Here is a 16,741-nt window from a genome sequence, read left to right as displayed (position 1 = left end):
AAACAGATGCCACAAGCCAGCAGGCACCGCAGCCCGCAGAGAGTGGAAGTGGCTCAGGCCATCAGGCACTCGCCTGTCATGTGGGAGGTCCCAGGTTAGGTTCCTGAAACCTCCTGGAGAAGGCAAGCAAACAATGAACAGACACAAGAGAGAACCATCTGGAAGAAGGAGGGAATAAAGAAAATAAATAAAGGACATTATTGGGATAACTGGCAAATTTGAAGTAAGTTCTGTAAACTAGATGCTAGTGTTAATTTTATCCCTTACTTGGGATAATAGTGTTAGCTTCCTGATTTTGATACTTGTTCTGCAGTTATAAGAGAATGTCCTTGTTTTTCAGGAACAGACCCTGAAATATTTAGGAGCAAATAGGAATTAATACTGCAACTTACTCTCGAATGTTTCAAAAAGGAAACCATTATGTATTTGTATACATGTATTATGTAGAGAGTGGAGAAAGGGAAGAAAAGAGAATGAAGAAATGGATAAAACAAATGTGATAAAATTTTAACTTTTGGGGGAATCTGGGAGAAGACCATAAAATAAATATTTACCATTCCTGCAACTTTTCTGTAACTCTGAAATTATGTCAAAGTGAAAGTTAATTTTTTCAAAAAGTACCTCAGAGATTTTATTTAGGATTACTTGGGAAAATTCAATTTTACAACATTGAGCCTATCAATAAAGGAACATAATCTTGAGCCATTTGTTCTGGTCTTCTTTGGTATCTTTCTATAGTTACATTGTTTTCTTCTTGTTTTTAATAAAATAAGTCTAAGTATTTTATAATTTTCAATGTAATTATGAATAGATATCTCATTTTATTTTCTAATTAGTTGTTCTTATATAGGAAAAAAGATTAATCTTCTAAGTTAAATTTTATCCAGCTATCTTATTGAACTCTAGTATTAGTTATCTTTAGCTCATTATCTTGAATTTTATAGGTAAACAATCATGTTACCTGCTATTTATGACAACTTTCAGCTGTTTCTTTTCAACTTATGTACCTCTTTTTTTTTTCCTGGTCTTCTATTGTATTGGGTGAAACCTCCATAACAAGGCTAAATAGTGGAGGTGATAGTGGCAATCTGTCTTGTTTTTTACTTTAATGAAGATACTGCTAATATTTCACCATTAAATATGATGTTTGCTAATCAGTTTCTAATAGATATTCTATCAAAAAAATAAAATTTCCTTTATTTCTGAATATCAAAGAATTTTTTTCTTTATCAGGAATAAAGTAAATTTTATAAATTGAATTTTTAAAAAATAAAATTTTCATTGAAATAAAAAGTATATACATCATAAGGGGTGAACTAAAGAACTTTAACAAAGTGAACATACTGAGTATCAAATTTTATTAAAGTTTCTTTTTTATCTATTAGGAAAATCACGTTTTCCTTTAACCCAATTAAAGTACTAAACTAAATACATTCTACAGATAAACTCTATTTGTCTTGATTTCTTTCCTTTTTATTTAGATTTACTCCTGCCATCTTAAATATTTTAAGTTTATTATTCTTCCTTATTGTTCTTTTTTTTTCCCCTCCACTTTTCTGATTTTGCAAAAATAAGTTTTCTTCTCTTTTTTTTCCTAGGAAGATTTATATCCTCTTATCCTAATATTTTAACAAACATACTTTTATTTTTCTAACAATATATGGAAGAAATCAAATCTTTAAAGAAACTTGACAAGTAATAGTGATTACCTCTGGAAAGGGGAATAAGGTGAGGAGTGAAGATGTGAAGGAGCATCTTTGCTTTTTTCATTTAACCCTTTTATTGTGAAATATAACACACATATAGCAATGTACATAGATATAAATGTACAGTTTGACAAATTATTAAAAGGGAACACCATCCAGGTCAAGAAATAAGGTCAAGAAACAGAAAACTGCCAGCAGTCAGAAACTCCCTTAACTGCTCCTTCTCAGCACAACTCCCTACAAGCCATTTCCTTCCCTTTGGAGACAACCTAGTTCCTGATTTTGAGGATAATGATAAAACTTGCTTTCTTTTTATAGCTTTATCATATCTAGGTATAATCCCTAAACAAAATATTGTTTATTTTGGTGTGTATTTGAATAGAATGTTAGTGTGTATTCTCTCTAAGCTTTTACTCACAATTATGGTTGTGAGATCCATCCATGTTTTAAGTGATAGAGGTGATCTATTCATTTTCATTGCCAAAAAGTATTTGTATCTATGACCATATACAATTTATTTATAGTTTATGTTGTGTAAATGGACATTTGGGTAGTTTCAAATGTGTGGCTCTTAATGCTACTATAAACATTTCTGTATATGTTTTCAAGTACACAGGGGTCCACATTTCTGTTAGCTATAGATGTCTAAAAATAGAATTTTTGAAGTCCTAAGGTATAGAAATCTTTAACTTTACCAGATAAGGCCAAACTGTTTTTCAAAATGGTTGTGCCAATTTATACAATTGGTTGTGCCAATTTATACAACACCAGCAGCATGTGAGATTTCCTATGCTCCACATTCTTAGCACTGTCAGTCTTTTTAATTTAGAAATTTCTATGGATTTGTAGACCTATCACACTGTGCTTTATAGTAGGCATTTGTCTCATTACTAATGAGGTTGGACACCTTTTCATATGTTTATTGGCCATCTGGATTTGTCCTTCAGGGAAGTGCCTGCTCAATACATTCTTCTATTGAGGTGTATGTCGTTTTCTTACTGCTTTGTACAAATTCTTTATATATGTTTAAGATAATAAGCACTTTTCACCCTATGTATTTCCATTTTATTTGAATTTTTCTTTTAATAAATAAATATTATGCCTGGAAATTTTAAAACAAAAAGGAATCAATACACAGATTTGGCACCCTACCCTGCAAAATGATAAGATCTTCAGAAATTTTTTCCTTTCATATTTTTATTAGAAAAGTTGGGGATTTAAGAAAATGCATGCATAAAATACAGGGTTCCCATATTCTACCCTATGATTAACACCTTGCATTAGTGTGGTATATTTACTACAATTGATGAAAAACTATTTGTATAGTTGTACACGTACTATAGTTCATGATTTATTTACTCCAAGGGTTCATTCTTTGTGTTGTACAGTCCTATGGATATATTTAAATTTTTTTACTCTAGTAACATATACACAACCTAAAATTTCACCTTTTAGCCACCTTCAAATACATATTTCAGTGCTATTAATTACATTCACAATGTTGTGCTACCAACACCACTATCCATTACCAAAACGTCATCATTCCAAACAGCAATTCTGTACAATTTAAGCATAAAATCCCCCATTTCCTAACGCCACTTTTGCCCCGAGTAACCTATATTCTAATTTCTGACTCTATGAATTTGCTTTTTCTAATTATTATGAAATCATACAATTTTTGTCCTTTTATGCCTGGCTTATTTCACTCAACATGATGTCTTCAAGGTTCAACCATATTGTCACATGTATCAAGACTACTCCCTTTTATGGCTAAAACTATTCTATTGTATGTATATAGCACATTTTGTTTATCCATTCATCAGCTGATAGACACACGGGTTGCTTCCACCTTCTGGCAATTGTGACTACTACTATGACCATCGGTGTGCAACCATCTGTTTCAGTTCTGCTTTCAATTCTTTCAAGTATATACCTACAATCACAATAAATCTGCTTTAGTCCATGATTACACTCTCCCCTTATTTTTGTTCATTCCTCAATCTTGAGGGATCTGGGACAACATCCACTCTGACTACTTCAGGCTGAGAAGGGACAAAGACATCATGGCTTTTGCCCATTTTTAAATTGGGTTGTGTGTATTTTGTTGTGGAGCTATAGGGCTTCTTTATATATTCTGGATAAAAACCCTTATCAGATATGTGGTTTCCAAATATTTTCTTCCATTGTAATTTCACTTTCATGATGAAGTACTTTGATGTGCAAAAGTTTTAATTTTGGTGAAGTCTATCTATTTTTTCCTTTTGTTGCTTGTTTTTGGGTGTAAAGTCTAAGAAACCATTGCCTAACACAAGGTCCTAAAGATGCTTCCTTGTGTTTCCTTCTAGGAGTTTTTTGTTTTTGGTTCTTCTTTTTTGGTCTTTAATCCATTTTTAGTTGATTTTTGTATATATGGTATAAGGTAAGGATCCACCTTCATTCTTTTGCAAATGGAGACCCAATTGAATGGACTATTATTTCCCAACTGAACAGACTTAGCACCCTCATCAAAAATCAGTTGTCTATAAATGTGAAGGTTGATTTCTGAACACTTCTTTTGATTCCATTAGTCCACATGTCTGTCCTTATGCCGGTACCATGCTGTTTGATTACTGCGGCTTTGTAACAAGTTCAAGATGGGAAGTATGAGTCCTCCAACTATGTTCCTTTTCAAGATGGTTTTGGCTAGTCAAGGATCCTACCTCTTTCCTATAAATTTAACGACTGCCATTTCTGAAAAGAAGGCATTTGGAATTTTTACTCAAATTGCATTGAATCTATAAATTGCTTTGGGTAGAATAGACATTTTAATATTTAGTCTTCCAACCCATGAACATAGAATATCCTTCTGTCTATTTAAGTCTTCTTTGATTTCTTTGACTAAAGTTTTGTACTTTTCTGTGTACAAGTCCTTTACATCCTTTGTTAGATTTATCCCTTGATATTATTTTAGTTGCTATTGTAAATGAAATTTTTGTTTCTTGATATTTTTCTTCAGATTGTTCATTACTAGGGTATAGACACTATTGATTTTGGGGTATTGATCTTTTTTTTTTTTTTAAGATTTATTTTTAATTTATTTCTCTCCCCTTACCCGCCGCCCCAGTTGTCTGCTCTCTGTGTCCATTTGCTGTGTGTTCTTCTGTGACTGCTTCTATCCTCATCAGCGGCACTGGGAATCTGTGTATCTTTTTGTTGCGTCATCTTGTTGTGTCAGCTCTCCCCGTGTGCAGCACCATTCTTGGACAGGCTGCACTTTCTTTTGTGCTGGGCAGCTCTCCTTATGGGGCACACTCCTTGCGCATGGGGCTCCCCTATGCATGGGACACCCCTGCATGGCACGACACTCCTTGCGCGCATCAGCACTGCGCATGGGCCAGCTCCACACAGGTCAAGGAGGCCCAGGGTTTGAACTACCATGTGGTAGGCCAAGTCCATTGGGCCAAGTCCGTTTCCCTGGGTTATTGATCTTGTACCCACCACTTTGCTTAATTTGGTTATTAGCTCTAAGAGCTTTGTTGTAGACTTTTCAGGATTTTCTATATATAGGATCATGCCACCTGCAAATAAGCAAAGTTTTCCTTCTTCCTTTCCAAAATGGATGCCTTTTATTTCTTTTTCTTGCCTAACTGCTCTGGCAAGAATTTGTAGTATAATGATGATAGTACAGTGGTGATAGTGGGCATCCCTGTCTTGTTCCTAATCTTACGAAGAAAACTTTCAGTCTTTCACCATTTTTAGTATTATGTTAGTTGTGGGTTCATCATATATGTGTCCTTTATCATGCTGAGATTTAATACTTTTTTTTTAAAGATTTATTTATTTATTTCTCTCCCCTCCCCCCCACCCCCGTTGTCTGTTTTCTGTCTCTATTTGTTGCATCTTCTTTGTCTGCTTCTGTTGTCATCAGCAGCACAGGAATCTGTGTTTCTTTTCCTTGCGTCATCTTGCTGTGTCAGCTCTCTGTGTGTGCGGCACCATTCCTGGGCAGGCTGCACTTTCTTTCACGCTGGGCGGCTCTCCTTACGGGGCGCACTCCTTGCACGTGGGGCTTCCCTATGCGGGGGACACCCCTGCGTGGCACAGCACTCCTTGCGCGCATCAGCACTGCACACGGGCCAGCTCCACATGGGTCAAGGAGGCCCGGGGTTTGAACTGCGGACCTCCCATTAACACATTTTTAACCATCTGAAATTTTAGTTCTAGAATTTATATTTTATGTATATATAAAATATATTGACTATGAAGCTTAATGTAATTGCTAAGAAAAGATTATATTAAGCTTCATAGTCACTTTATTTTGACACAAGTAAATTTCACTGGTCTCTTTGCATGCCACTATTTCTTATATTCTATATCATCCTCTTTCTTGGAATTGTTTTTCATTTTGCTGGGAGTATTTCTTCAAGTAATTTTCAAAAAAAGTATATGTGGGTAGTAAACTTTCAGAGTTCTTATTTATTTCACCCCCATTGTTTTAGTTTCCAATGGGTTGGCTTAAACAACAGGAATTTATTGGCTTATGGGGGGGCTAGGAGAAGTCCAAATCACGACATAATCAAAGCAATGATTTCTTATTAAAGACTGGCATTCCAGGACTGGCTGCCAGTGACCCTTGGTCCTTGGTTTCTCTATCATATAACAATGTACATGGTGGCCTCTCCTGGCATCTCCCTCCTCTTCTCAGTTCCTTTGATCTTCAGCTCCTTGTTTCCTGTGGCTTTTCTTTTTATCTTGAAGAAGTAGTCCACACTTTAACTGAAGTAATGTCATCAAAAGGTCCTTCTTACAATTGATTCAACTCACAAGAAAGGATTAAGTATAAGAATATGGTTTTTTTTTCTGGGTTACATAGGTCCAAGTCCAAACCACCACACCCACTTCAAATTAGTGAGGCTAGATATGGAATTCTGCATTCAAAATAATTTTCCTCAGAACACTGAAGGCACTGATCTTCTAGAATACCATGCTTCAGATTGAGAAATCCAGTGCCAATCTGATTCTTGTTTTCGAGTTTTTCTAAGTAATCTGTTTTCTATTCTTGGAATCATAAGTTTGATAATATTTAGGCTGGTACTTTTTGTTTGTATTTTCATTAATCCTGCTTGGTATTCGGTGGGCCCTTTACACTTGAAAACTCAGTCTTTCTTCAGTGTATGAAAATATTCTTTATTTCTTTATTTTCTCCCCTCCATTGTCTGATCTCTCCTTCTGTAACTCATATTAAAAGGATACTGGATCCCTTAGATCCATCCACATGGTATGAATTTTTCTCACACTTTCTTTTGGCCTTCTTGCTTTATGATCTGGAAATGTTTTCTACTTTATTTTCATGAAAGTAATTGGTCTTCAGCTTATCTATTACTTAGTACTTCTGAGTTTTTATTTCAGCAATCAATTCTTCAAAATAGAACTAATTAATTCTTTAATTATTCTTTTTCTCCATGACAGTTGGTTTTGTTTGGGGTTTTTTGTTTTTTGTTTTTTTGGGGGGTACCAGGGGCTGGGGATTGAACCCAGGACTTCATATGTGGGAAGCCAGTGCTCAACCACTGAGCCACATCAGTTTTCCTGAGTTGGTTTTTTTATTTGTTTTGCTTGTTGTTTTTGTTTTTTTCAGGAGGTACTAGGAACCAAACCCGGTACCTCCCATGTAGAAGATGTGCACTCAACCACATGAGCCATATCCACTCCTGGTAGGTGGTTTTTGATTTATGGATCCAACTTATAAATGGGATCCATAAACTCTTGACTCTGAAGATGACTCTTGTAATTACAACTTCCTAAAGTTCCATTCAGTTTCCTATAGTACCTCTGTTTCCTAGTCAGGCAGCTAGTTTATCCATCTTAATCATCTCCTTTCAAGTCTAGTTTCCCTCAAATGTATGTAGAATCTTTATTACTTGTTCATATTAATAAATGAAGGACTAAATTATTTAGTAATCATAAGTGATCTGGGTTTCCTCAACAGCTGTATTAAGTTGTTGCCATAACCTCCAGGTAGGATATTTGTCTAACAATGGGATTCTGCAGGTAAATAGCTCACTGATAGACAGGCTTCCCTTTAAAAGTGGGGAAAAAGAAAACAGTTTTGCCTGACTATCGTCAAAATAAGGAAGACTGTATTCTGGTAGTATAGTCATTTAATATTGATCAATCTTTCAGGTAGCTCCCTTTCTTTTCCTCTTCCCATTTCACCTTCCTCACCTAATCTATTGTGGAGGTCCATTACCTAAGGCTCTGCTTTACTCTCTCTCTCTCTCCAATTTAGTCCACGCTGGCAGTGCCTGCCCAACCCTCCCTAAAAGCAAATATCTTGCTTTGCTTAAAAAGCTGTTTTCATGGCTTTATCCTGGGAACTAATGCCATTGCCAGAGTTTTTTATACAAAGGGAGGGAGGAAAGGAGTAGGAGAAATAAATGTTTTGGAGATAGCCATTTAATTATGTGCCCTGATGCTCCACCTTCCCCCACCTTGCTCCCTCTTCTTTTTTTTTTCTCCCTGCTCCCTCTTCTACCAGCTCACTCTAAGCTCAGAGTTTCAGGGAAGGGGTATTAGAACATTCTTGGCTTCCATTATGCAGCAGGAACACCTATTTTGGGTTGAATTTTACACTCTTTTGGCTTCTCAATCAGTCTAATTCTGTTTTCTATTACATTGAAATTTCTCAGAATTTCTGCTATTATAACATTAATGATAATAGCAGGTAATGTTAATTCAACATTTGTTAAATACAGCAGACTCCTCTAAGTGCTTTGCATATATTATTTCTATTGAGCCTCATAACAACCCTAGGATGTAAATGCTATTACCATAACCCTAATTTTGCAGGTGAGGAAATAAAGCAAAAAAAAAAGGATATGCAATTTGCCTCAAGACATACAGTTGGTGGGGGAGTGGATGTGGCTCGAGCAGTTGACTGCCTGCCTCCCACTTGGGAGGTCCCAGGTTCGGTTCTGGTGCATCCTAAAGAAAAAAACAAAAAACAACGAGCAGACAATGAGCAAAAACAAATGAGCAAGGAGCAGAGGTGGCTCAAGCAGTTGAGTGCCCGCCTCCCACATGGAAGGTCCTGAGTTCAGTTCCTGGTGCCTCCTAAAGAAAACAAAACAGACAACAAGCAAACAACAAGCAGACAATGAGCAAACAACAAGCAAACAGACAAGGGAGCCAACTCAGGGGAGCCAACTCAGGGAACCAATGTGGCTTAGTGGTTGAGGGTCAGCCTCCAGAATACAAGGTCCTGGGTTCAATCCCCGGTGCTGGTACCTCAGAAAAAAATAAAATAAAAATTTTAAAAAGATATACAGTTGGTAAATGGCAGAGTCTGGATTTGGGCCCAGGTAATCTGACTGCAAAGCTAATCTTTTCTGGTTTTCTATACAATTATGATTTATTCTTTTTCTTGTCTGTTTGGTCTTTTTCAATGGTATTTGAGAAGTAGGGAAAGGTAAATGGATGAGTTCAGCCTATCATTTTGTACTGGAAGCCCAGTATTCTTTTCATTACACCGCACTTTTAATCAGTAGGATAAACTTAAAAGTTATTAAAAAGATACAGGACGTAGTGAAGAACTCTTGTGACAGAAAATGAACTCTACGAAACTGTCTTCAATCAGAATCAACAGAGGTATGGTATAGGATACTCCAAATAAGATACTTGAAATAGCTGTTTTAAAAGTATCACTTTAAAAAAAAAGCAAAAAACCTAATAATTAAATAATAACATTTCATGTTCTCAGTAATTCATGAGTATACTGTCACTATCACTAAAGTTGAGAACTTATTAAAAATTTCAGTCCCACCCTATTAATTTAATTCAACCCAACTCTTATGATATACATATTACATGCACTATGCTACAACCTAGAGATCAAGAAATTAAAGGCAGTGTCCCTGCCCTTACAGAGCTTACAGTCTAATGGGAAGCACACACAAGTAAACAAATGAGTATAATTCAGTGCAAAAAGTGCTCTGATAAAGGTAGATACACCAAAGGTGCCATCAGAACAAAAAGGAGACAGACCTACTAGAGAGGTTTCCCTGGAAATCACTCTCAGAGTATTGGTTTGGAGAAATTTAACTGAATTTATCTTCCCCCTAAAACCTGTCCCTTTATCTCCCTATTTATTCTGCTGAAGAGCACTATGGTTCACAGGGAAAGCTGGAAGTCACATTTCACTAGACACTCCTCCTCTTCAATTAGTCATCAAGTCACATCTAATTCCACTTCCTTATATTTCAAATTAATTCCTTACTTATCATTTCTACTACAACCTCCATCATTTCTCACCTTGAAAACTGTAATAACCTCCTAACTGATCTTTCAACTAATTCTTTTCACTAGCTTATGAAACAAATCCGATCCTGAAAACTGCCCTTCAGTGTCTCCCCACTTGATCTGGCCCCCTCCAACGTCTTTCCTCCATACTCTTTTCCCGCAGTACTACACTTCCTACAGTTCTCTAAAAACACCATGCTCCGTTTTGCCTAAATGCTTTACTCAAGCTGTGTGGTCCCACGGTCTGAGGTGTACCAACTCTCCTTTGCAAACACTCATTCTTTAAACACTTCCATTCTGAAAAGTCATCCTGATGCCCACTCCCCCATTAGCAAGCTAAGTTAGGTACCTCTTCTCCCATACTACCTCATCAGGGCACTTATCACAAAGAATTACACTCAAATTATTATGGAATTGTCTGTTTATCTGAATCTATTATCTAGATTACCAAGACTAGCACAGTGCCTGGTACCTAGGAGGCAACCAAGAAATACTGAAAGAATGAAAGAATGGACAAATGAACAAAGATAGTTAAGCCTATGAAGTTGATGAGATAACCAAAGGAGATGATAAAGAGAAACACAGAACTGTAAGCAATACCCACCTTTAGTGGGTAGGAAGAAAAGAAGTCAGTGAAGGAAACAGAATGAATAATCAAAGAGGTAGGAAGAAAACATCTAGGACTGTATAGTAAAGCAACCCAAAAGAAGAGAAAATTCAAAGGTGTAAGTGGTCAACAGCATCAAACACTACAAATAATCAAAGAAAGTGAGCATTAAGAAAAGGCCGCTGATTAAGAGGTCACTAGTGATCTTGATATCACTAGTGCTGAGTTTACTTCCACCTCAGAACAAACTCTTCTCAGCACTGTCAGAGACCACATCTCTCAGCCATTGTTTACGGCAATTTAGGGATTACAAATAAGCAATGGTATCAAACTTACCTGTGCTAATATTGCTCTTCCTTGATTAACAAATTGAAAAACACAATAATCAAAAGAATGTAAAATCCCACCATCCTGATATTAGCAAGTTATTTCACTATTTCCTTTGTTTTTCGTTTATATTTTTGCATAACTGACATTATATTCGATCTATATCCTAATTAGACAATTTCTTAATTATGCTTATGTTTATTCAGTCCAAGTTAGCTTTCTCACTGTTAATCAATAAATGAGCATTCCAATATATTAACAGGGGAAAAAGTATTACAGAGCAAGATGTGCCTGACTGGTCATGTGCACACAGTGGGTTTTCTGTGATATAATACTAAAATTAGCTATTAATTTGTGTCAATATTATTTATGCTAAAAGGTAACATACAACACGAAGTATTTAATCTTGTCTTGAACCATTTAGGCTTGATTTTATTCTTTTCATGTTGTGGAGCTTGGCTGCTAAAAATAGGTTAGCCACTAGGTACAGAAACACCTATAGCAGCTGTAGGATTTTTTCCTAGTTTGTTGTTATTGTTTTTAAACTCTTCAGCCAAAATTAGATACACTGGCTTATAAAGAATTTAATAAAGTCTAAATTATAACATTAAATGTGCTTGTTTGACAATGTATTATTATCTTGAAAATTAGTGTGAACTAGAGTTTTCAATCCTCTTCTGAGATTTTCTTTCACTTTAGAGCAGGGGATTCTTAACAAGGGGTCTGTGAGCTTGAATTGAAATTCAAAAAAACATTATTCTTGTGGGGACGTGCTGGTGCAGGTGTGATATATGTATTAAATAATACACAGTATAGTGTGGACTTAGTAAGAGGTCCGTGGTTTTCAACTAACCGGCCAAAGGACCCGTGGAACAAAAAAGGTTAAGAACCCCTGATATAGAGTATGTCTTAGTGGGGGAAAAAAAAAAAGTAGAAGGATACAACATTTCTAAAAGTAAGAATTGCTAGGTTAAATGGTGTGAACATTTTTAAGGCTTTTGATACATATTGCTAAATTGGATCCAGAAAGGTTATATGTATAAAATTTACACTTGCATCAAATATATGAACTTCATTTCCCATATCCTTGCCAACACTGGATATTCATATTTTTAATCTTTGCCAAGCTTATTGATGCAAATGGTATCTTATTATTTTAATGGGCATGTTTATAACAATAATAAAAATAAATATTTGTTCATATTTATTGACCATTCAGGTTTCCTCTTTATGACTTGACTATTCAAGTCCTTTTACCTATTTTCCTAGTAGGCATTTGCCTTTTTTTTTTAAGATTTATTTATTTATTTTTATTTACTTCTCCCCCCCTCGTGTTTGCACTAGCTGTCTGCTTGTCTTCTTTTTTTAGGATGCACTGGGAACCAAACCCAGGACCTCCCTATGTCAGAGGGAGGCACCTAATTGCTGAGCCACCTCCACTCCCCTGGCATTTGTTTTTAAACTATTGATTTATAAAAGCTCTGTATATATTCATGATATTAATAATTTGTTACAAATATTTACTCTTTTAATTTACTTTTTAATTTTATTTATAGTATTTTAAATTTTAAAGTCATATAAATTAATCTTTTATTTCTTCCTTAGAATCATATTTAGAAAATTCTTTTCCACACTCACATTGTATAAATTTTTCATTCATAACTTTTTCTTATATGGTTACAGTAGAATAATCATATCAGTGATATGATTTATTTCTACCCTATTATACCGATTAAGGGATTCTAACTCCCCCAAATTTATCATTACAATTCTGACAGTAATCAACATGAAACATAGGTTTAAAATTAAATTCTAAAGTTTTCTCACTCCAATTTTATGTTTAGACAATAAAAATTTTTTAAAAAACAGAGTTTGAGTTTAGAAAATTCATTAAAAGTTCTCTTTAACCCATATGAAGCACAGATCTCTTGCTAGTTATCACCCACCTCTCAAAAACCTGTTAGGGATCCTTATGATGGGACAGGACTGAATGAAGCGCCTCCTAACTGGGTCCCATCGTATTTTCTTCTTACCTGTTACCACAATTATCAGCAATAAGTCAGACACATACAACACATGGCAAATAATACATAGTTACTGTAGTTATAAAGACAGAAAAACAGGAAACAAAACAATACTTGAATACAGAAAGAAGTGATGTAAAATATCATTTAATCCTGTTTTGGAAGTTACAACAAAATTAAATTAATACATAAGCAGTGAAGGTTTTCAAATTTTATCCCTAGAAGAATACAAACAATCCTGTGCACCATTTTTCTGAATTCTGGCTCAAAAGTATGTGCACTCAGTAATCACCAATGCCATCTTGTGGCAAAAATTCACCAGAAGCTCAAAGAACAGATTAAAAACTATACCTTTTAAAGATAGTAACAGTCAATAAAAGGAAGTCTAACCAAAACTAGCTGGGCATAACATAAGTTCATGTTCTGTTCAAAAGGTTTAGTATCATTCTTTTATTACATAAATAAGAAGATAAAGTAATGGGCACCATTCTTTAAATGTGAAATAAACTTACTGTTCCATAAGAAAAATTTTATGCCAGCAACCAAATAAACAAATATTTAATATCTTGGCACTCCCATGAAAGAGAGAAAGGAAGAAAGAAAGGGAGGGAGGGAGAGAGAGAGGAGGAAGAAAGAAAGGGAGGAAGAAGGAAGAAAGGAAGGGAAGGAGGGAGGAAGGGAGGCAGGGAGGAAGTCCACCTGCCTTCTCAGGAAGCAAATTAGCTCTCCATTAACCCCAATTCAGACTTGTTTATTTCTGATAAAAGAAAAGTGTAATACCTTATGGAACTAACTTTTAAATTGGACAATTTTCTCTCACGCAAAGTTTTGAAAGCTCTTATTAGCAATAACAATTAACATCTGTATAGTCTGAAGTTTACAAAGAGCTTCTACACATATTACCTTTTTTGATTTCATAAACAATCCTTTATTCATTCAACAATCATTAAGTATCTGCTATGCCTGGAGCCCTAGGATACGTCATAGGGTTACATATCTATCCTCAACAAGCTCATGGTCTAGACCAGAAAGCAGACGTGTAAACAAATAATTATGTTATAATAAATTAAATGCTATAATAAGGGCAATAAAAATACTTTGAGGAAGATATTATCATCTCAATTTTACAAATGAAGAAGCTAAAGGAAATTAAAGTGATTTAATGCCAAAGACAGGATTCAAGCCCAGGTCTTCTGACTCTAAAACCTGCCTCTTGCCCTCACACCACAGTTACCCTGTCTCAATTCCCTAGAAAGAGAATAGTTTTTATTTTGGGGGAATTGCAAATATATTCAGATGTTTATCAGCAAGGTCCAGTTTGCTTGAGATAGTACTTGTACATAAAGATATACAAACTCTATGTGATGAAATGACATTACCTGCATATGTGTACTAACTTTATGGAGGAGACATATTCTCGGGCAAGAGGAAAAGTTATTAATTTTGCAAAAGGGTTTGCCTTTTAACCTGTAAGTCTTTTAAATTGGTAGTTCCCAAATGTTGATCTACAGACCACTGCTAAGACTAAAGTGAAGATTCACCAATCCAACATAAAATGAGAAAAATATGGACAGGACAGTAAGTTTTTTCAAAAAGCTATAATGTTCCACTTAAATGCCTGCCCTTTTTTCAGAAATTAGAACACTCTTGTTGGTAAAATATTCTTTATTTTATGAAATAACGGTAAAAGGAAATAGTAGTTGGTTTTGATTTTTAATATCCTTTCTTAGAAAAACAGAAAATTTGCAAGCCTATGTGTACCCCCAACATATATATATATTTTAATATTACATGCTTATGACATTCAAAAGTGTGGGTGACCACTGCTTTAAATCAATACAATATTTGTTGATGACTCATGAGTCCAACATTATAATACACACTGTAAAAGGATACATAAGATGTGTAAGAAAGTTCCCCTGCCCTCAAGAAGCTTTTATTCTAATTAGGGAGACAAGACAGACACATAAAACAATTAGATAGCAATACAACACAGAATATAACAAGTGATTAGCTTAAAACTTGACATTTTTATGTATCAAAAGTGTTAAAATGTACATACCCTTTGACCCAGCTATTCCACTTCTAGGAATTTATTCCTAAAGAAACAATCATAGATGCATGCAAAAATGTATGGACAAAGATATTCACTGTGGTATTATTTATAACAGCAAAAAATTAGAAACATTTTAAATGTCCAGTGATAGGGAGACAGTTAAGTATGCTAAATAATTAACATATTTAAATGTTCATATTCTCAATAACCACTAAAAATTATAAGAATATTTACTTACATGAGAAAACACTCACAAGATATTGCAAATGAAAAACACAAGAAGGACATATACAGCAAATTTTAATTGTGGTTATCTTTAAGTGGTTATTATAAATCTTTTTTTTTTGTTTTTTTCCCCTTCGGGCTGGTCTTATTTCCCAAGTTTTCTTATTAAGTAGGCATTTTTTTGGACTGGAAGTAAAACAGTATCATATTACCTCAATTTTTAAAAAAATCTATGATAAGAAATGCTGGAAAGAAACATACCAAAATATTAACAGCGGTTATAACTAGGTTTGGGGTTATCACCCCTTCTACATTGTCCAAAAACCCCCTAATGAGATATATTATTTTATAATGGAGATATAGAAAACTACATTAAAATAACCTTGAGGGAATAACACTGAAAATTATTGAACCAAAATTGTAATCAAAACTCTTCTTACTATGTTTTCTCAAACCTTCTGTCAAACATCTTTGGCCTGTTCCTCTCTCAGTAACCAATAAAACTCTGTTACGGGCATAGGCTAATGTTAACTATATGGAAGTTATCTGGGTAAGGTATGTGCTAACTTCACAACCCATGTTTTCTTCCTTCATCCAACTAGCAAAGAAGAGAAGCAAGAATCAGAGTAGTGTAACACCAACAGCAAAAAGAATCCTTTCTAAATTTTAAAGAAATATATGCCTTTCCATATTTCATATAAATATATACCTGGTCTAAACTTTTGTTCACTGAAATTTTAATTTTTACATATTCAAATTGCCATTCTTCATTTGTAATTCCTTCTACTCTTCAAAACAAAAAAAGAACCAAAAAATAAAACAAAAACAAGAAAAACTCTTTCTTCAAAGATCTTATCAATATTTTATTTTCTGCTAGGTTTACAATTTTCTCTCTTATTAAGTTTATTTCACTATAAACATATCACAGTATTGACTGAATTGAGATGGAAAATGAGGCACACTATGAGCCCCCACAACCCCCAAAATAACACAAAAGCCATTTAAAAAATCCATAATCAAAGGAAAACAAGACAAGCGCTTAGTGGGCTAGAACTAAGAGGAATGATGGAAACATGAAAAACTGATAGAATTAGATTACAGAAGGAAATAATAATCCTATATTCCCAGAGTAAATGGCTGTAGTAAGGAGTAGTAGCAGCTCTGGGTACACTAAGCTAAGAGGTAGAAGGCAGCAGGAAACAATTTACAGCATGACAGGCTGTGGTAGCATAAAAGTTACACAGCTGGCCAACCCCTCCTACCCATTCACCTCTTTGGTGAGGCATTATAGAATACAATACGGGGGTTTTCTTCCAGGTAGGGACAGTTGCATCAAACAATAAAAGTATCGCTCCCTCAGCACGGAACCCTTGGATGTGTAAATATTCACACCTAAGAAAAAGAGGGGACACTCACACTAAATAAGACTGGAAACTGGTAAACTCCATCCTATTGCACATTCTTTCCCTCCCCATAATCAGTGAAGACCTACTGCAATAAATAGAAGTAACATTCACAG

The 16,741-nt window shown here is 34.9% G+C and overlaps 1 protein-coding gene across 2 annotated transcripts in view; it reads right to left on the bottom strand.

Moving 5' to 3' along the window:
* The window catches only part of KLHDC10 (kelch domain containing 10), a 77,159-nt gene that overhangs the window by 24,561 nt on the left and 35,857 nt on the right, over positions 1-16,741 (bottom strand). Inside the window, exon 2 of one of the 2 annotated variants that reach the window (XM_004463245.4) lies at positions 12,864-12,950. The exons of the other annotated variant lie outside the window; for it this stretch is intronic. Coding sequence (XP_004463302.1) covers positions 12,864-12,950 — 87 coding nt within the window. The remainder of the gene's footprint in view (positions 1-12,863; positions 12,951-16,741) is intronic. 2 annotated transcript variants of the gene reach the window in all.

This window comes from Dasypus novemcinctus, chromosome 5 (assembly GCF_030445035.2).
Source record: "Dasypus novemcinctus isolate mDasNov1 chromosome 5, mDasNov1.1.hap2, whole genome shotgun sequence".
Lineage (NCBI taxonomy): Eukaryota > Metazoa > Chordata > Mammalia > Cingulata > Dasypodidae > Dasypus > Dasypus novemcinctus.
The sequence above is the reverse complement of the archived record's forward strand: the minus strand, read 5'-3'. Positions and strand labels throughout refer to the sequence as shown.